At 42.1% G+C, this 22,477-nt stretch overlaps 1 protein-coding gene across 1 annotated transcript in view; it reads left to right on the forward strand.

Annotated features, from left to right (window-relative positions):
* The window catches only part of hace1 (HECT domain and ankyrin repeat containing E3 ubiquitin protein ligase 1), a 205,808-nt gene that overhangs the window by 75,575 nt on the left and 107,756 nt on the right, over positions 1 to 22,477 (forward strand). The window contains exons 12-14 of the mRNA XM_034173953.1: positions 5,413 to 5,717; positions 17,332 to 17,400; positions 17,538 to 17,625. Of these exons, the coding sequence (XP_034029844.1) occupies positions 5,413 to 5,717; positions 17,332 to 17,400; positions 17,538 to 17,625 (462 nt within the window). The remainder of the gene's footprint in view (positions 1 to 5,412; positions 5,718 to 17,331; positions 17,401 to 17,537; positions 17,626 to 22,477) is intronic.

Genomic DNA, 22,477 nt, shown 5'->3' on the forward strand with positions numbered 1-22,477 from the left:
CTGTTTAGTCAGTGATGTCAAAGCAAAACAGATCAAAGTGTGATTAATTATATTAATCATATAATTATAATTATAAAATTTGACACATTATAGGTGCTTTAATTAATTAATCTATATTAACGTGTTATTTTGACAGCCATAATATATCATTGTTGGCTATCTCTGTGTTGACATTTTCTATGATCTAATCAGAGAGGGTTCCTGTATCAAAGCTTGCTTGATGGACCAAGGTGGGAGATGAAAAGGTGTGGGCATGGGATAGTAGGGCAGGAATCTGGTTCCTGTGGCTCTGCTGTTCTAAAGTTTTGTCAGCATCTCTTGTCTTTGAAATGTTCTCTTTTGTCCATTTTGGCCTTCATGACACCTCTTAACGCAACCAGCCCTCCAGTGCTTCTGTTACACCAACTATCCTAGGTCAGTCATAGGGATCTGTGTAGAATGCTATAAGGGTTTGTTTCATGGATTCCTTGAAGCATTTTTGGGGGCTCCTCGCTTCCTGCAGACTTCTGACAAGTCAGAAAAGAGGATTTATTTTGGGAGTCGGTCATTAGGCATCCTTTTAGCATGGCCAAGACACCACAACTGGTGGCGGTCAATTGATACCTCTGCAGATGGGTTGTGGGCACTTCAGTGTTTGAGATATTACAACCCCAATTCCAATGAAGTTGGAACGTTGTGTAAAATGTAAATAAAAACAGAATACAATGATTTGCAAATCCTCTTCAAACCTACAACCCCTGGCAAAAAATTATGGAATCACCGGCCTCGGAGGATGTTCATTCAGTTGTTTAATTTTGTAGAAAAAAAGCAGATCACAGACATGACACAAAACTAAAGTCATTTCAAATGGCAACTTTCTGGCTTTAAGAAAACACTATAAGAAATCAGGAAAAAAAATTGTGGCAGTCAGTAACGGTTACTTTTTAGACCAAGCAGAGGGAAAAAAATATGTAATCACTCAATTCTGAGGAAAAAATTATGGAATCATGAAAAACAAAAGAACGCTCCAACACATCACTAGTATTTTGTTGCACCACCTCTGGCTTTTATAACAGCTTGCAGTCTCTGAGGCATGGACTTAATGAGTGACAAACAGTACTCTTCATCAATCTGGCTCCAACTTTCTCTCATTGCTGTTGCCAGATCAGCTTTGCAGGTTGGAGTCTTGTCATGGACCATTTTCTTCAACTTCCACCAAAGATTTTCAATTGGATTATGATCCGGACTATTTACAGGCCATGACATTGACCCTATGTGTCTTTTTGCAAGGAATGTTTTCACAGTTTTTGCTCTATGGCAAGATGCATTATCATCTTGAAAAATGATTTCATCATCCCCAAACATCTTTCAATTGATGGGATAAGAAAAGTTCCAAAATATCAACGTAAACTTGTGCATTTATTGATGATGTAATGACAGCCATCTCCCCAGTGCCTTTACCTGACATGCAGCCCCATATCATCAATGACGTGGAAATTTACATGTTCTCTTCAGGCAGTCATCTTTATAAATCTCATTGGAACGGCACCAAACAAAAGTTCCAGCATCATCACCTTGCCCAACCTCTGCTTGGTTTAAAAAGTAACCGTTACTGACTGCCACAATTTTTTTTCTTGATTTCTTATAATGTTTCTTAAAGCCAGAAAGTTGCCATTTGAATGACTTTAGTTTTGTGTCATGTCTGTGATCTGCTTTTTTTCTACAAAATTAAACAACTGAATGAACATCCTGCCAGGGGTTGTATATTCAATTGAATACACCACAAAGACAAGATATTTAATGTTCAAACTGATAAACTTTGTTTTTGTGCAAATATTTCTCATTCAAATGGATGCCTGCAACATGTTTCAAAAAAGCTGGGACAGTGGTATGTTTACCACCTCGTTGCATTACCTTTCCTTCTAACAACACTCAGTAAGCGTTTTGGAACTGAGGACACTAATTGTTGAAGCTTTGTAGGTGGAATTCTTTCCCATTCTAGCTTGATGTACGACTTCAGTTGTTCAACAGTCCAGGGTCTCCGTTGTATTTTGCTCTTCATAATGCACCACACATTTTCAATGGGCGACAGGTCTGGACTGCAGGCAGGCAGTCTAGTACCCACACTCTTTTACTACGAACCCACGCTGTTGTAACGTGCAGAAAGTGGCCTTGGCATTGTCTTGCTGAAATAAGCAGGGACAGTCCCTGAAAAAGATGTTGCTTGGATGGCAGCATGTTGTTGCTCCAAAACCTGGATGTACCTTCAGCATTGATGGTGCCATCACAGATGTGTAAGTTGCCCATGCCATGGACACTAACACGCCGCCATACCCTCACAGATGCTGGCTTTTGAACTTTGAGCTGGTAGCAATCTGGATGGTCTTTTTCCTCTTTTGTCTGGAGGACACAACGTCCATGATTTCCACAAATTTGAAACGTGGACTCATCAGACCACAGCACACTTTTCCACTTTGCGTCTGTCCATTTCAAATGAGCTCGGGGCCAAGAGAAGGTGGTGGTGTTTCTGGATGTTGTTGATGTATGGCTTTCACTTGGCATGGTAGAGTTTTAACTTGCACTTATAGATGTAGCAACGAATTGTGTTAACTGACAGTGATTTTCCCGAAGTGTTCCTCAACCCACGTGGTAAGATCCTTTACACAATGATGTTGGTTTTTAATAAAGTGCTGCCTGAATGATCGAAGGTCACGGGCATTCAGTGCTGGTTTTCAGCCTTGCTGCTTACGTGTAGAAAATTCCTCCAGATTCTCTGAATCTTCTGATTATATTATGGACTGTAGATGATGGAATCCCTAAATTCTTGCAATTGAATGTTGAGAAACATTGTTCTTAAACCTGTTGGACTATTTTTTTCACACAGTTGTTCACAAAGTGGTGATCCTTGTCCCATCTTGCATGTGAACAGCTGAGCCTTTTAGGGATGCTACTTTTATACCCAATTATGACACTCACCTGTTTCCAATTAGGGTGTTTTTGAGCATTCATTAACTTTCCCAGTCTTTTGTTGCCCCATCCCAACTTTGTTGAAATGTGGTTGCTGGCATCCATTTCAAAATGAGCAAATATTTGCACAAAACACAAAGTCTATCAGTTTGAACATTAATATATCTTGTCTTTGTGGTGTATTCAATTAATATTGGTTGAAGAGGATTTGCATATCAGTGTATTCTGTTTTTAATTTTCATCTTACACAACTTCCCCAGTTTCATTGGAATTGGGGTTGTATCTGACAAGGAGATTCCGGGATGCATCTGAGTTTTGTGATGAAAATGGTCTAGTCTTCATATTTAGCTTTTGTAAAGGCTCCAGGTTTCCCACCCATGCAATATGGTTTGAAAGGACAATTGTGTGGGGAACCATGGTCTTGGTAGACATCTTGATGTCATGATTGAAAAATACACAGTGAGCTGACTAAAGGCCATATGGACAGCTTTCAGGCAGTTCTTGAGGTCGGGCTCAAGATTACAGGATTCTTCAAGTATGCTCCAGAGGTGCTGAAATGAAGAGACATGTTCCACTGCTTCTCCATGAATGAGGATGTGGAATGGTATTTCTGGAATAGTCTGGGGAAAGAAGGCAAAGTATTGGTTTCTTGACATTGAGAGAGAAAAAAAAAACATTTCATATGCTTGCACAAAGGTGTCCATGATGGCTTGGAGACCCTCAGGTGTTGTGTTGTCATCAGCATATTGGTTCTTGAAGATGGCAGCTGTGGATATCTTGTACTTGGCTTTGAGACGGTGCTTCAATTGGGGTGAAAATTTCTTTGTGACTCTTTAAGGATGGTTTCAGCCAGGCTTGTAACGAGGTTCAGGAGGATGTGTAGAGGATCTGACCAAAGGGAGATTCTCTTGTAGTTATTACACGTGTCTTGGTCATCTTATTGAAGATGGTAACAATGATCATATCCAAGGCAGCAGTGACAGTTTGAATTTTCCAGAGCTGCAGGATGATGTCGTATCCACGTTAGTTCTGTTTAGATAGCGTCAGGACCTGGTTATTACACATCTGGTCAACGGGCGCATTGAACTCACCAAGGGTGATACAGTTGGCCATCCATGGCTGCCCTGGAAACTCAGTAAATTGGTCTGTACAGCCCAGAGAAACTCAACATGGCATGCGCAGAAGTTGGTTAAAATGTTGTCTCCACTGCTGGCTAATGGCATCATCATCCTTAAGGACAGTGTAGTTGTCCTCAGCCTTCAAAGGGGCGGCAACAATCCTGATTGCGCCATCGATGGCCCTGGTGGCAGCAAAGAAGTGGAGGTGGTTTGGTTTGGATTTTATCTGTTTGTGGTCTTCTTTGGTCTTTGACTTCTATCTGTTTCCCAAACAAGACAAGCTTTATATTTCATACTGATCAGGTTTAGGATTTCTTTGTTGTTGTCATCAAACAAGTCCCAATGCTGTCTTTTCAGGGAGCCAATTTTAGTTTCCACTGCAGTGAGGAGTGTCATTTTTAGGTTTGTCCAATACTTTTCAGAATCGATTTCAGTGAGATCGATGTTCTGGAGAGCAGCATAGAGAATCTGCTGAAAGTGACTTCTTAAGTCCGGACTTTCAAGCTTTCTGGCATGGATCTTCTTCAAAGGGCTTCTACGTATTTCAGTTTCAAATGTAGCTTAAAGATGATAAGTCTGTGGTTTGCCCAACATTCGTTAGCATATGATCATGAACATTGGGTTGGAGTTTTGTTCAACCAATCACAAAGTCAATGAGATGCCAGTGGTGGTATTGGGCGTCCCTCCAATTAGTTTTCTGGGACATTTTGAACTGGAAGATAATGTTCGTAATGGTGAGGCTATGTTCCATGCACAGACCAAGGAATATGTTTCCAATGGTATTGCATTTACCCATGCTGTGTTTCCTGATGATACCTCTCCACATTTGCCGGTCTGCTCCAGTAAGAACGTTGAAGTCACCCATGAGGACAAGCCTGCAGATGGTTGGTATGGTCAAGATAATTCTTGACAGGGTGTTGGAGAAGGAGATCTTTACTTTGTCATCAGGATCAACTGTACGTGTGTAGGCACTGATGTTGGTCAAGGAGGCTCCTTTGAGGAGTGGTATTTTGATCGAGATTATCTGTTTGTTGATGCAGAGGCGGACAAGATTGAGATTTGAAGAAGCTTTGTATAGAGCTAACTGTACAGCTACTATTCTGCTCCTGTTACCTGTATATTTCTGTATGGTTACAACTGGCAGTGTCCTCAGGTCCATCAACATCCAGATTTTTTTTCCCCTGCATTCACCATTCTCATGAGCTGGGGTTCCCGAAAACCCAAAACGTCTTGAATTCTGAGGGAAAATACCCCAACAATTCCCAAAAGAAATTCTTCTTTTGTTGTGTCTTCAACTCCTCAGTTTGTGTGTTCTTAATTCTGCATGTCATGTCTCGTTCCTCTCCAGCCACTGGAGCTGCTGTGGCACTCCCTGGAGGAATGGTTGGTGTTAATCTTCACAGAGATTGAAAGAACAAAGCAGAACCCCTCGTCCTCTTCCTCCAGCAGTGAGATCGCCTCCCTGCTCCTCAAACAGAGGGAAGTTGACCACTTTGGCTCTGCATCAACGCTCTCACCGACACTGGATCCTCAAATCGTCATAGATACACAAGCATATGCCGAAGGGGAGGATGTCATCTCAATGACAGCCAATCGCCTCAGCGCTGTGATCCAGGCCTTTTATATGTGCTGCTCATGTCAGATGCCACAAGGGTTTGTCATCTAACTTTGTCCAATTTATCAGTTTTGTAGACATTGAAGCACCAAGAAGAATTAAGGACATGTACTTATTCTACAGTCTATAATTAAAGGGTAGATTTTGTAAAAAGTATTCACATTTTGAAATTTTCATGATTGATATTTTTATAAAAATAAGCATTGTTTAACTTAAAGGGCACACGTATACAAACACTAAATCCACTAAAATCTCCAACCACCAGTGAGGGAAGGCATTCGGAATTCTAAGTCCTGACTTCCTGGTATATCCAGATGACCACCAAAACTGTCAACTCTCTATCCAAGAACCATGTCTTCAGAATCTTCACCTTTTTGTGAGTGATCTTGTGATGGATGCAGTGATTTCATTACATGGGTGAGCTTTGGGCATGCTTCACATCAAAGAAGTAAGCCACAGACAGCATCCTAGCTCTGTGGGCATTCATTGGAACACAAGCATGAATATCAGTATTACTTCTTTGCAGCCAATGTTGAATTTTATAAAGTCTTTGATTTTGGTTGACCAGGTTGCTCTTTGAGATGTCCTGGAAATGTATTGGCTTCCCAATGAGCCATTTATGATCACAGCTGTCCTGTGCACAGGCATGGTAAGGGTCAAAGTCTTTATTTCCATGGAATCCTGGCATTCCGCTGGGATATGTTGTGGTTCTGATACTGTTCAATGCTTGCATTGACTGGTTATTTGGTAGGGTAGTGGAGACTGGCACCTTGAGGAAAGGAAAGGTTTACTGACCTTGCAGTCTCACACGATAATGATAATGTGAACTTTGCAAAATCAGTGGGTTTTCTGATTGCAGCACTTGAGAAGCTGAGTGAGGAGGCAGATTATCTACATTTGCCATTGTCCTGTATCAAGGCTTAGATCCAGACTTTCAACGTCTTTCTCAGCACAAGTCTATCTCTATTCTGTGAAACTGTCCAACCTTTAGAGAGTTTCATTCATATCAGCAGTGATGTTCTTGTCTCTGAGTCCTTGACCCTTCATATCAACAGAGTCCTGTTAAGAGCTTATGGCGTCATGAGGACAATGGACAGAGGTATTTCATAATACAGTACCTTTGCAGGAGATTGAAGATCCGCATCTTTAGGGTCCTGTAGTTTCCTGTAGTACCGTATTGTTGTGAGACTTGGGCGCTGACCAGTGGTAACTGGAATGTCTTTTGCACTAGTGCTCCCTGGAGGATCCTTGAATGCTTCTGTAATGTCTTTGTGTTAAATGAACCAACTTTGTGAAAGAACAGCTCAATATTTTGACTCACTTCTTTGACCTGATCCAGCATACAAGTGCCTCAGTGTTGAGGATCCCAGTAACTGGAAGAGGCCAAGGAGATGCCCACATTCACCTGGCTATGGCAGATAGATGGTTACTTCAAGAGATGGAGATGGACGGTTGTCTGCCTGCGATGACCCACCATGGTTTCATGGATGCAGCGAAGTGGAAGACCACTACATGTTCCCAGACCTGACTGTACTGTACATTGCAAAAAAGCTTAGTGAAAATACAAGCAATAAAAACTGAATTTGAGGGGAAACTGTCCTATTGCTGCTGAAATGATCTGTGCATGCAGCATGCAAGCTCTTGATATGAGTTGATCCCAGTTGAGAAATAAGAAGGTTCTGATAAGTGTTCAAGGTCTGAAATAAGTAGAAAATGCTTGATATTAGCAAATTAAAGTAAATTAGTTACATTTTTGAGTTCTTAATTTTAGTGCACTGACAAATGGAAGACCAGGAAGACACAAATCACCCTTGTGTCTCTCCCACACTTTGTCATCTTTCTTACATTGTGTTTGGAACCCTAACACTGCCAATGTGAACTGTAGTGATATTTAGTAGTTATGACCCAGGTGGTGCTTGATTCCACAGTGCCCAACTCCATGGACTGTTGTCTTATCCAGTAGGCCATCACCTTAACAAGCACAGTGACTGGTCAGTTAAGCCCCGTTTACACATAGACGGTTTTGTCGGCGGGTAGTACGTAGACTCAAGTTCGCGGTAGTTCCGGCTGTTTTCGCGGTGGAAAGGGGTGGAGCATTTCGCCGGCGTTTTGACCGCCGTACTATCCACAAATAGGCGGATAAAACGCCGCTAAATCTGCTGAATAAAGCGGCGTTTTGACGCCGTAGCATCCGGCACATGTCAGGCAACGGGGGTTAATACCCAGTTCTATCCTTTACAATCGCAGGTTAAGACGCGCGTGAGAACGGCGGTGTTCTGCTGCTGCCAATAATGCCCTGTGTACCGCTGGTTAATACGCAGGTTTTTATCCAGGCAAATCCTGCGTTACTCCAGGATCATTTGCATATAGGCACCGCCCCCAGAGTATAATAGGCTGAAGCAGCAGGAATACATGCCTCTGTCACTGCAGGGGGAGGGAGGTCATCCTCAGCCTTTTCTTCTCCTTCCTTTCCCCCTCCTCAACGTGTTGCTCCGTCTCCACCACAGGCCTCCCCTCTGCTTCTCAACCAGACCTCTTGGTTTCCTTCTTCTTTAAGTCCTTGGCGCTGCCAACTTTCTTTTAGGAGGCATACTGGAGCTGCACTGCAAAAATATCTGGAGCTGGCCGAGAGTGAGAGGCCTGCATGCAGCGCGCTAGCATTTTTATACTGACTGCCGCCTATCGGCCGTTTGGAACGACGTTTTAACCGGGAGGTGGCGTTTAGAACGGCATAATGTCCGCTAGCGCCGCCGTTTTGTCTACCTCTGTCGCTGGTTAAAACGCCGTTGAGGACGCTGATGTGGGCTCTATCGCCGTTTTACATGCCGTTGGTTAGGGATACAACGCCGGCGGTGTAAACTGCGGCACTACAGGAAGGGGCAGGATGAAACGACGATTAAAAAGTATCAAACGCCATTGTTCGCGTTGTCTCCGTCGTCACGCGAATTCTCCGGGAGCGCTCCCGGAATTATTCGACATGTTGAATAATTTTTTCGACGACTCCCGGTGAAGCCGGAACTAAAGTGAAGCCGCCCCCTTGCGCCGGCGTTAACAACGGCGTTTGATCCTTAAGACAGCCAAAAACTCTTCCGGGATGCTTCCGGGAGCTCTTACCGTCTATGTGTAAACGGGGCTTTAGTGTAACACTTTGGCTGCCAGTAAATTAATTTCACTTGCTTAAGCATCTTGAAAGTATGATTGTATTACTCAACACAGCACATAAAATGTTGAAATAATATTCAAAAACCAGTTCAAGCAATCTAGGTTTGATTACTAGCTTAAAGAAAGGCTTTGAGAGCCTTTGCACAGATGTTTTACACCAGTGTTCTTTCCATGCTTTGCTCTGTTGTCCAGTCTGCAGTTCAGTCCAATTCTGTGAGTTTTTGTCATTGGTCCCAGTCAAGTCATTCAAGGCTTCACAGTAGAAATTTCAGTTTTTCATAGAATCTAGACAGAGCAAATAGTTTATTTTTAGCATGACTTTAAATGAAGTAAGTGATTTTAAAGAAATATCACGATTTCAAGATCAGATTTAGTTACTTTTGCCTACGACTTGGAGAGTTATAAAAAAAAATCACATTTTTCCTTTGGAAAATTGGTCACACGTTGTTTGTATGTATTTTTTATTTTAATCTCCCTCTCACCCACCCTGGGGAGGGTGGTACTATGCGTGTTCCTCAAACTAGGGTCCTCAACCAGAGGCCTGTGAGTTTGAGGGTTCGGCGCAGTATCTTAGCTGTTCCTGGGAATGCATTCTTCTGAACAGAGACCTCTAATGTTGTACCTGGAATCTGCTGGAGCCACTCTTCTATTTTGGGTGTTCAGCTCCTAGTGCTCCTTGGACTTTACCTTCCACATCTGCTCCAGTTGCTCCTTCAGTCCTTGGTACTTCTCTATTTTCTCGTGCTCTTTCTTTCTGATGTTGCTGTCAGCTGGGATTGCCACATCAGTCACAACTGCAGTTTTCTTTCCTTTGTCAACCACCACTATATCTGGTTGGTTGGCCATCAACTGGTTCTCTATCTGTAATTTGAAGTCCCACAGGAACTTAAGGTCATTATCAACCAACTTTGGGGGTGTCTCCTGTCAGGACTTGGGGATTTCTAATTCGTATTCGGTAGAGATGTTCTTGTACATGATTCTTGCATAGCAGTGGTAGAATTGCTGCCTTTGGAACAACATGCTGTGGGTTCATACCCCAGTCAGGACACATATCCATTAAGGGTCTCCCCATGCTACCTCAAAATCAAAAGTGAGAGACAAATAAATAGTGATACTGGCTCGGACGTTGCCCTTGTTAACAAGGTCCGCGTCAGTTGTTGAAGAACCAGGACACATTGATGAGAAATGAGCTACTGGAACAAGACGTCCATGTACGTCTTTCTCAAGGATTGAGGACTAACAACATGGATCTGGTAGAATGCTGCTATGACAGCAGACATTCAGCAGACGGTTACAACGCATGTGTGCGTATATATATATATATATATATACTCAACAAAAATATAAATGCAACACTTTTGGTTTTGCTCCCATTTTGTATGAGATGAACTCAAAGATCTAAAACTTTTTCCACATACACAATATCACCATTTCCCTCAAATATTGTTCACAAACCAGTCTAAATCTTTGATAGTGAGCACTTCTCCTTTGCTGAGATAATCCATCCCACCTCACAGGTGTGCCATATCAAGATGCTGATTAGACACCATGATTAGTGCACAGGTGTGCCTTAGACTGCCCACAATAAAAGGCCACTGTGAAAGGTGCAGTTTTGTTTTATTGGGGGGGGATACCAGTCAGTATCTGGTGTGACCACCATTTGCCTCATGCAGTGCAACACATCTCCTTCACATAGAGTTGATCAGGTTGTCAATTGTGGCCTGTGGAATGTTGGTCCACTCCTCTTCAATGGCTGTGCGAAGTTGCTGGATATTGGCAGAAACTGGTACACGCTGTCGTATACGCCGGTCCAGAGCATCCCAAACATGTCCGGTGAGTATGCCGGCCATGCAAGAACTGGGACCTTTTCAGCTTCCAAGAATTGTGTACAGATCCTTGCAACATGGGACCGTGCATTATCCTGCTGCAACATGAGGTGATGTTCTTGGATGTATGGCACAACAATGGGCCTCAGGATCTCGTCACGGTATCTCTGTGCATTCAAAATGCCATCAATAAAATGCACCTGTGTTCTTCATCCATAACAGATGCCTGCCCATACCATAACCCCACTGCCACCACGGGCCACTCGATCCACAACACTGACATCAGAAAACCGCTCACCCACACAACACCACACACGCTGTCTGCCATCTGCCCTGAACAGTGTGAACCGGGATTCATCCATGAAGAGAACACCTCTCCAACGTGCCAAACGCCAGCGAATGTGAGCATTTGCCCACTCAAGTCGGTTACGACGACGAACTGGAGTCAGGTCGAGACCCCGATGAGGACGACGAGCATGCAGATGAGCTTCCCTGAGACGGTTTCTGACAGTTTGTGCAGAAATTCTTTGGTTATGCAAACCGATTGTTTCAGCAGCTGTCCGAGTGGCTGGTCTCAGACGATCTTGGAGGTGAACATGCTGGATGTGGAGGTCCTGAGCTGGTGTGGTTACACGTGGTCTGCGGTTGTGAGGCTGGTTGGATGTACTGCCAAATTCTCTGAAACGCCTTTGGAGACAGCTTATGGTAGAGAAATGAACATTCAATACACGAGCAACAGCTCTGGTTGACATTCCTGCTGTCAGCATGCCAATTGCACGCTCCCTCAAATCTTGCGATATCTGTGGCATTGTGCTGTGTGATAAAACTGCACCTTTCAGAGTGGCCTTTTATTGTGGGCAGTCTAAGGCACACCTGTGCACTAATCATGGTGTCTAATCAGCATCTTGATATGGCACACCTGTGAGGTGGGATGGATTATCTCAGCAAAGGAGAAGTGCTCACTATCACAGATTTAGACTGGTTTGTGAACAATATTTGAAGGAAATGGTGATATTGTGTATGTGGAAAAAGTTTTAGATCTTTGAGTTCATCTCATACAAAATGGGAGCAAAAACAAAAGTGTTGCGTTTATATTTTGTTGAGTGATATATATACAACCCCTGTCAAAATTATGGAATCACCGGCCTCGGAGGATGTTCATTCAGTTGTTTAATTTTGTAAAAAAAAAGCTGATCACAGACATGACACAAAACTAAAGTCATTTCAAATGGCAACTTTCTGGCTTTAAGAAACACTATAAGAAATCAGGAAAAACAAAATTGTGGCAGTCAGTAATGGTTACTTTTTTTAGACCAAGCAGAGGGAAAAAATATGGACTCACTCAATTCTGAGGAAAAAATTATGGAATCATGAAAAACAAAAGAATGCTCCAACACATCACTAGTATCTTGTTGCACCACCTCTGGCTTTTATAACAGCTTGCAGTCTCTGAGGCATGGGCTTAATGAGTGACAAACAATGCTCTTCATCAATCTGGCTCCAACTTTCTCTGATTGCTGTTGCCAGATCAGCTTTGCAGGTTGAAGCCTTGTCATGGACCATTTTCTTCAACTTCCACCAAAGATTTTCATTTGGATTAAGATCCAGACTATTTGCAGGCCATGACATTGACCCTTTGTGTCTTTTTGCAAGGAATGTTTTCACAGTTTTTGCTCTATGGCAAGATGCATTATCATCTTGAAAAATGATTTCATCATCCCCAAACATCCTTTCAATTGATGGGATAAGAAAAGTGTCCAAAATATCAACGTAAACTTGTGCATTTATTGATGATGTAATGACAGCCATCTCCCCAGTGCCTTTACCTGACATGCAGCCCCATATCATCAATGACTGTGGGAATTTACATGTTCTCTTCAGGCAGTCATCTTTATAAATCTCACTGGAACGGCACCAAACAAAAGTTTCAGCATCATCACCTTGCCCAATGCAGATTCGAGATTCATCACTGATTATGACTTTCATCCAGTCATCCACAGTCCACGATTTCTTTTCCTTAGCCCATTGTAACCTTGTTTTTTTCTGTTTAGGTGTTAATGATGGCTTTCGTTTAGCTTTTCTGTATGTAAATCTCATTTCCTTTAGGCGGTTTCTTACAGTTCGGTCACAGGCGTTGACTCCAGTTTCCTCCCATTCGTTCCTCATTTGTTTTGTTGTGCATTTTCGATTTTTGAGACATATTGCTTTAAGTTTTCTGTCTTGACGCTTTGATATCTTCCTTGGTCTACCAGTATGTTTGCCTTTAACAACCTTCCCATGTTGTTTGTATTTGGTCCAGAGTTTAGACACAGCTGACTGTGAACAACCAACATCTTTTGCAACATTGCGTGATGATTTACCCTCTTTTAAGAGTTTGATAATTCTCTCCTTTGTTTCAATTGACATCTCTCGTGTTGGAGCCATGATTCATGTCAGTCCACTTGGTGCAACAGCTCTCCAAGGTGTGATCACTCCTTTTTAGATGCAGACTAATGAGCAGATCTGATTTGATGCAGGTGTTAGTTTTGGGGATGAAAATTTACAGGATGATTTCATAATTTATTCCTCAGAATTGAGTGATTCCATATTTTTTCCCTCTGCTTGGTCTAAAAAAGTAACCGTTACTGACTGCCACAATTTTTTTTCCTGATTTCTTATAGTGTTGCTTAAAACCAGAAAGTTGCCATTTGAAATGACTAGTTTTGTGTCATGTCTGTGATCTGCTTTTTTTCTACAAAATTAAACAACTGAATGAACATCCTGCGAGGCCGGTGATTCCATAATTATTGCCAGGGGTTGTATGAATGAAATGATGAAATTTGATTATTCAAATTATTCAAAAAAAACTTTTATTTAGGACAAGTGGATGTAATTGGGTACCATAGTCTCGTTTGAGGGTTTGTGCTAAAGGGTTAAAATATGACCCATATAATGCAGTAATCCTGTCCCCATCAGAAACATGGCACTTTCTCTTGAGGTTTGGGCAAATGACATGGAAAACAAAGTGAAAATGCAACGAAAAAGTGACAGTGTGGTGGAAAGTGGACATGTGTTGTGGTTTGTTTATGACCCAGAGATAAAACAGGTCGAGGTGGTTGTGCAGGCGAGAGACCATAGCTACTCTGTCAAAGTGTGTAGGCTCAGTCTCTCTCAACTTTTATTTTTTCACTATTTTTTCACTACACTCGTATAACATGAACAGTCCTAATTCCCCTTTAGGTCTGGTTCCTTCAGATTGGCTGTAGCTGTCTTGATGGCATCTCTCACTTGTCTAATTCTTGCGCAGTCTTTCCATTTCATTTTCACCTAGTTTCAGCAGAATTACTGCTTTGTCTTGTTTTTGTCCCCTGCCTTATCCTCTTAATCATGTTTTCATGGAGTTGCGTCATGGTTTGTTTTTTCTTCATGACTTTGCAACAATACTGTCTCACTAAGATTGTGCCATTTGAGTACTGCTGTATGACTTAATTGATAAAAAAAAAATACAAGTGATCTCTGCAGCTTGTATTTAAAGAATTAAGCGAAGGGCTCCTTCTTGGGAGTAATCTCAAAAAGAGTCATAGTACCGTGAGCAACTGTGCTATTTGTTGTACAAAACCGTGATTGACGGACGTCCACATTAACACCCTAGAATAAAAGAGCTTTTGCTCTAAAAGACCATCATAACCCCATTTGGAGGAATCTGATAGAAATGTGCCATCATCCAACATCGTGGCTGATGGGCTATTCGCCCAGGAGGGAACCGTTAATCCAAAATCAACATTCTTAGAAAATGTGACAAAACTTAAACTGCATTTACCAGTACAAAGGAAAAGCCTTCTGCCCACTACAATATATTGTATATTAGAAATGTCTTAATACTATTCAGTAACAAAGTGGTGTACATTTACCATCTTTCTCTGTTTCTGTCTTGACAAACAGTGGATTTGCACCTGGTAGGTCAAACTCCATCTCAGTTTTGTGTAGAGCAGCATCGGCTGTGGCTGTATAAGCCAGTTCCAGAGTGACAGTCCCTGGTGTAGTTGTGGCACACAGAGGCTGATGGCTACATCTGGCCTTACACGACTCCAGCTTTCCTTCTCTCTCTCTTCTCCGACTGCTTTTGATCTTTCCCAAATGCAGTGGTGATACCTGTTCTTACAATATGAAGCCAAACATTTCAGTCAGGTGCTATTCTTTCCTAGGTGTTTATGTTGATGTCACAAGACTTGATGTTGCATTTGCAGACATTATATCGCAGTGCTGATTGTCCAACAGGACACCACCTCTCAACGAGTTCCCCGTATGTATAGAGGATATCTTTGTTGATGCTGGTCACCTCACTGATCTGTCTCTTTGAGGCTAATGGTAGGGCCAAATTCTTTGGAGGCATCTGTAAGACAGCTGACCAGCCTCTGAAGTCCAGCAAGTGAGATGTTAAGGCACCATCATTGTCAAAGAAGATCTCACAAATCAGTATCTAAGACACATTGGTCTTTGTCCCAAGCAGTGGGAGATTGAAGAGCTTGCCATCAGATCTTGTGTGTAGATGCACTCCATCATTGCATGACCTGTAGGCATGTGCCAGCGCGAGGGAAAAGAAGCTCCCAAAGGGGGCAGAGGAGGAAACATCAAATTGCACTGTTTCTTGCATTTCATCATGAAAGAAGATTATGAGATTCTACAGTTTTGGTAGACATCCAGTCTCTTCAAAGAATCTAAAGAAGCCCTTCCTGCTCACCAGGTTAAAACCTTTGGTCAGATTAGTGATGGCGATGTAAACAGGGATGAGAATCTCTCGTCGATCAGCAGCTTCCTGATTTTTGGGGTAATTTTGGCATCTGTGTATCATTTCAAATCCGGTGAGGAAAAAAATTGAGGTGGGATGTGATGTGTTTGTAACAGTTCTCACATTAGCCACCGGGCATTACTATTATGCTGAGCAGCGTTGTGTACACAAGAGGCTTGCCGGAAGTGCTGAAGAAGAAAAGCTCTAATATATACAGTTCTCGCATATGGGATATTGCAGCAAGCGAAAAAAATTTTGGAAAGTTTTTGGTGAAATGTGTGTGCTGGAAAGGACAAAAGACAACAAAAATGGAAAGTGTGTTCAAGAGAGAGCTAAAGATTGCAAAGAAAAGCTTGCATGGACAGGGTTGGATAAAGTAATACCACTGAAGTTGGACTAAAAGGGAGATTATTTCTTCAAACCTGGTGACTTTTTCTCAAAAGTTGATGTCACAGGTGTTGGGATCAGCAACTTTTGCTGCAATCAGACAATGAACTATTCAAAGAGGAAGTGCTGCCCTGAAAAATAATGGAAATTAAACTCTACATATCCTGGCTGTTTTGGTTTCATTATTGACAAACATTTGGAATGTCTGGTGACAATAAACTTTGATACAGTTTATTATGAATTGTCATTCATGGCCAATATTTTAAACAATTAAAGGTAAAAAAAAAAGAATTTTTATCCACAGATAAAATCACCTTATCATTTGTTAAAATTCACCAGAATAGCTCCTTTAAAGGATGAAAAGTTTTTTTCCTTCCTGACTGTTCTCATCCCTGTGTAATGGCTGCATCCGCTCGGCGACATTTCTCCTGCAGTTGTCTGAGGATAATGATTTTGTCAATGGTAGGGCTCTTTGCTCTGAAGCTGCACTGAGACTCTGGATACCCTGCTCGGCCAGTGCCTGCAGTGTCTTCAGAGCAACCCGTGCAAACATCTTGTCAATTCTGCTAAGGAGGGATGTACCACTGTAGTGATTACAGCTGTGGCAGTCCCCTTTGTTCATGGACAGCATTATGCATGTCTTGGGGGACCCATCCTTTTTGCCAGGAATGGCACAGTAGTTTGTGAAGACATCCAAGGAGCACTGCTTTCCTGCCCTGGATAACCTGCAGGAATACCATCATTTCATGCTGCCTTTCCATGGGCAAGAGAGTCTGTGGCCTTTCTATTGAACCCTCCATGATGGTTAGAACAGGGATGCTGCCTATGGCATGCTCAGACACTATGCTCTCTGTGGTGTAAAGGTCCTGTTTGTGCTCAGTCCACCGATCCATCTAATTGGAGCTGGGCAAAACATCTGGATGTCTTGGATTGCCCAAGCAACAAGACCCCCTTCTTGTCCTAACTGTTGTATTCCAAAGGAATGCAGAGCAGTACATTTGGCAACAGTTTGGCTGTAGGAGCTGCTGAAAGGTGACACATTGTGACATCCGGCCATCTCAGGGGCTCCACTACAGATTTAAATCTGGTTTAGTCTTTTAGCCTTCTCTTCTCCTGAGGAAGTCCCACGAGGCAGTGGCCAATATTTACTGAAGAGTTTGTCTTCTCCGAGCCAATGTTTTACTGAAGAGTTTGTCTTCTCCGAGCCAATGTTTTACTGAAGAGTTTGTCTTCTCCAAGCCTTTGAAGATGCATAACCTTGAAAGCAATTAGTGATTCAATTTATAAAAGCATAAAAATAAATAACTAGAAGCACCACAGACTAAAACATAAAAAGACATGATCATAGCAGTTTATACTGAAATTGCAAATAATATCTGTACAGTAGAAGTTATTGTTAGTGGCACCCATTGTTTTATAGTTATTGGTGGTGTCTGAAATCAACCCATGTTCACAATTATCCCTTTATTTGGTTTGCCTTTGTCACTCTCCTCTGTGCTCTTGTCCCAGAATGACGTCCCCCCGCTTCATCGAGTTTGTCTGCAAACATGATGAGGTACTGAAGTGTTTTGTAACCAGGTGAGTCAGCATGACTCTCTGTTCAATATCATCCTCACATACAGTCGTTCCCAGATACTTTGTGCTGATCTAATAATGCTTCATCTATTTTTATTATCTCTGTTGTTATCATATTTGCATCTTTCTTCACTTCTTAGGAATCCCAAAATCATCTTTAACCACTTCCATTTTCTCCTGGAGTGTCCAGAGCTGATGTCACGCTTCATGCATATTATTAAGGGCCAGGTGAGACATGATTACATCATTATTTACTCAGACTAGTGCAATCCCTGTGGATAAATCCACTTTAATCTAGTCAAAATTCTCAAAAAAAAAAAAAAAAAAAAACCTTCAAATATACAGGTGCAATTGACAAATTAAATAATTTCACCAGATGTTGGTATCAACCCAAATAATCCACACATACAAAGAAATCAAACCTTAGATGTCCATAAATTATGGGAAATGACACAAGAAAAAGTATTGAACACCTGAAGAGAAGAAGGTGCAAAAAGGCATTACATAGAAAGCTAAGACACCAGCTGAAAACTATCTGTAATTAGAAAGCAATCCTGGCCCTTGTCAGTGCAAATTAAAATCAGATGGTTCAGTCCCAACAGATGGCCTATTAAAAAGGTGTGTCATTACAAAGGTATCACAAAAGAAACTTTGTGATGGATAAAAGCAAAGAACTGTCTCAAGATCTTCGCAACCTTTATGATGCAGAACATACTGATGGTATTGATTACATAAGGATTTCTAAACTTCTGAATGTTCCAGTGAGCGCCTTTGGGGCCATAATCAGGAAGTGGAAAGAACATCTTTTCACCATAAACTGGCCACCACTTGGTGCTCTTCACAAAATTTCCAAGCCAAGGGCCACTTGTGGAGAGCTGCAGAAAGACCTGTATTTAGCAGGGACAATAAGGCAGCACATTTTCGTTTGAACCCTGGGCGATATCGCAGGATTTGACCACTTATGGGGACAGCCGCAACCATTCCACAAAATAACTTCATAGGCATAAATGGTGTACTGTTTTGTTTTTGGCTGCAATCACCGAAGCAGTTGTGAAGAGTGCAGTTTTTTCAATTTCCAGTGGAGAAGGGAAGATGAAAGTAAAGAAATGAAGTCATATGCATCTATTTTAACGAGTTGTTTCAAAGGAGTCATAAGTAATGCACTCAACCGCCATGGCCTGTATACACCCTCACCATGCAAGACTCCATTGCCGAAGGAAAACCATGTTGAAGCTCGTTTAAAGATGTTGCACAACATTTAGACAAGCCTGTGAAATACTGGGACTATATAGTCTGGTCAGATAAGACCAAAATAGAACTCTTTGGTTGCCATAATACACACCATAAATGACACTGCACATCATTCCAAAAAACACCATACCGACAGTGGCATGTGGAGGTGGGAACATCATGGTGTGGGGCTGCTTTTCAGCATACAGCACTGGCAAACATAATATGATTGGAGGCATGATGAATTGAAAAATGTGCAGATACATTCCTGATTAAAAAAAAAATCTACCAATGGATGACAATGGAACAAGGGTGGACATTTGAGCAAGACAGTGATCCCAAATACATAGCCAAGGTTTGGTTTCAGACAATGAAAATAAAGCTGCTAGAATGGCCCTGCCAATCACCTGTCTTTAATCCAATACAAAATCTATAGAAAGAACTAAAGATCATAGTTCATAGAAGCGGTCTACGCAACCTTCAAAATTTGAAGACTGTTTGTGTGGAAGAATGGGCCAAAATCACATCTGAGCAATGCATATGACTGGTTTCTTCATACATGAGTTGTCCTGAAGGTGTCATTACCAACAAGGGGTTTTGTATGAAGTATTTTTCAGTACGTGTTCAATACCTTTTTCCTGTGTCATTCCACTTTATGACACATAATTTCGCTACTTATTTGTATTGGTTAGTATTGGTTGGATTACTTGAGTTGCTGAAATAATTTCCATTATAGCAGACTTCATATTATATGAGGACAACGTAAGAGTGAACAGACATTGCTTACTATTAACAGTGTGATATATAAGAGGTCAATGAGCAACTAGTTGAGCTACATTCTATAATCTAATGTAGCACCCGGCCCATCAGTCCACTCAATCTGTGGTTTGACCCAAAAGAAATTGCAATATTAATGAACTGACTAACTGTTTTTCTGAAACCTTGGAATGTACTGAACAAGATCTGAAAATTATAGTAAAATATTTTGAGTGGAACATATTTTTTGAGCCAGGTTTAATTTTTGTCATTTTACAGCTGGTAACCAAATTGTTGTAACTGATATTATGGCCAGAACTTGGTTACTGTTCTTCCTAAACCACTAAAAATGGTGTCTGTACCCATATTTTCATAGTCTATCTTTCTCCTGATTTAGGTTTCAGACCATTTGGGTGACTCCTTATGCAGAAATCTGATATACCCCTACCCCATTTTATTTGCATCACAGTTCATTGTCATATGAGTCATCGATTACCTCATCTCCATTGGTAAATATCCCTCTGCATTCACTGCATGCTGGCGTGCATCGCAGACCAGGTTTGCAACAACTGCAGCGTTTGTCACTGCATCCCCTTTGCTTGAACACCTCACACGTTTTAGGAGAGACTCTGGTGCTGCTGCAAGGTATGAATGTACTGACATCATCCTGTTTTCAGAGAACTTCCATCCCCAGTTCAGTAGGTTGATCTTCTCTCCTTTCCATTCTTGGACCTGTTGAAATACACGGAGAGAGTGGTATTTCGTTGCTGAAGACAGGTGGAAGAACACATGGGTCCAGGGAGGTTTTACATGCTGCCACCTTTTCATGAAAACTTGCAAGTCAGCCCTTTCAAAGTGTACGGTGATTTGCCTTTGTAGACGCAGCCATTGCTCGTTCCCCTGCCGTGATGATCTCATCAGGTGCTGACTCTGGATTGTTGAAGACAAGGGCCTGTAGAGCAAAGACCTGATTTTTCTCATTGAGCAATTTCAGGCCAACAGCTTTGGCAATGCCAAACAGCTTTGATGTCGTGTCACAACCTAGATGTGTGTGGACAAAGAGGTTGTTTTCATAAAGGCTGTCACCAAGAGCTTCCTGCAGTATTCCAATGTTCAAATGTTGACTCGGATTTAATTAACCTTTCCTTGGTTCAGACGTGAAATACAGGTTGTGCGCTTTTTCCTGTTGTAGTAGTAACACAGCAGTATCAGCAAATCTGTATCCTCACCTACAAGCACAGTGTCAGATCTTGTGGTGCTACAAACTGCTGTCTTCACAATAAGTAGGACGGCGTCCCCAGAGGCGTGAAGTACCTGGCAAGCAGACTGTTCCAGGTTCCCACCAAGGGCCTTAATGAACCTCTGCTTGTTTTCCTTGTTTCTAAGGAACTCATCCTTCTTGACACAAAGTGTCATACTGTCTGTGAAGGAAACTTTCACAGATTGTCTCTCGCCTTGTATTTGATGTGCACCATCTGTTGTTGAAGACCATCTCGATAGCCATGAAGGACTATAACTGTCCAAATAATTCTTGCTAACGTATTTCATGTACTGATCAAATATTTCCTTGTACGTCTCGCCCAGCTGCTAGGGTATCCGTTGCAAGAGGGCATCACCATTGAGGACACACTGGATGTCTTGAATGCCTGAACTGGGCTCCACATCTGGTGGAGACAAGGCCTTAATGGCTGCTGCTAACACAGGCTTATTAGCAGGCAAGAGGGTATGCTTGCATTCAATTAATGCAGATGAATATGCGCAAAGCTCAAACTTCAGTGTGCTGGACAAGTCCCCTGTTTTGGTACTGGCAATCGCTAGTCTCTGAAACAGTAATATGGGATCAGTGTTGACGTCACCATCAGTTGATGTCAAACGTCTTTACTGTGGACTTGGATTCCATCGTAACTGCATGATCCTTTTTCTTGAAACTGTATCCTAGCATACATTCTCCAGCCATCTGACCTAGAACTTGTTCACCCACAGATTTTGCCACATCAACATTCACCTTGCTACTGGCAACAGCACCAGTTGCAATACTGCGAAGGGAGCTGTCGTCTTCAAATGGGCGCCTCTCGTGCAGAAAGTTGAGGTATTTCCTGATGCCTGCCACATCCTTTTCCTGCCTGGATTTGAATAAGTCTTTGTGCTGATCACTTGTAACATGGGAAACATTTGTCAGTCTTTGAAGGGCAGTGTTCAGCTCTGCACAGATAGGGCTGGACATCCAGACTAAGCGCTGAGTCTTGGTCATCCCTCGTCCCCTAGTCATGCCACCTGATGTCTTAAGGCTTCTCATCAATACCTGCTCGCTGACCAAATCCACTGACAGGCCAGCCCAGAATCTGTCTGTCCGTCAGACAGCATGTACTCCCTGCAGAAACAGTTCATACACGTCAGGATGATCACTTGGCAACTTTTCCATCAGCTGTAGGTATATGTGGAGGGACTTTGTGTAGTTGTTATGTCCTGAAGAAGGAAGATAGGGAAGCATGGCACGCAGGGCTTGCAGGTGAAGCAGCAAGTCACCTGTCCTTTCTGACGTCAGAAACAAACAGAAAATGCCCACCATCTCCATGTATTGTAACCATAGTCCAACTGTTTGTTGATCACTCATGCTGTCCTTCACATGTTGGAGTTTGTCTTTAATAGTTTCCATGACAGGGGAGGACTCTATATGTGACACAGACAGGTCACCAGACATCAGACCATCATAAAGTTCACCTGCTTCCTCAAGATCCTTGCGAACCATCACCTTGCTGTCTTTCTGGCTGGGAACCGTCAGCTTCACTGTCTTCCTTGCTGGGAACTGTCTCCTCCTGGTGTGTGTGTGTGTGGGGGGTGGGGGTGGGTATTTTTTTATGTTGACTAATTCCATAAAAATAGTCCTCTGCTGAATTACCAAAATACTTATCCTCATAGCAAGGTATGACCAGGTTTATGCCCCAACATTAGATACTAGGTGCCAAAACTGCAGGCTTTGCTTTTTCTATTGATTTGAGTAGGGAAATGTGGGGTAGGGGCACACCCAGATGAAGTATACTGAACCATCAAAATATTATACAGTCTTTATATGGTGGAAAATACAAAAAACATG

The sequence above is a fragment of the Thalassophryne amazonica genome, chromosome 7 (genome assembly GCF_902500255.1).
Source record: "Thalassophryne amazonica chromosome 7, fThaAma1.1, whole genome shotgun sequence".
Taxonomy (NCBI): Eukaryota; Metazoa; Chordata; class Actinopteri; order Batrachoidiformes; family Batrachoididae; genus Thalassophryne; species Thalassophryne amazonica.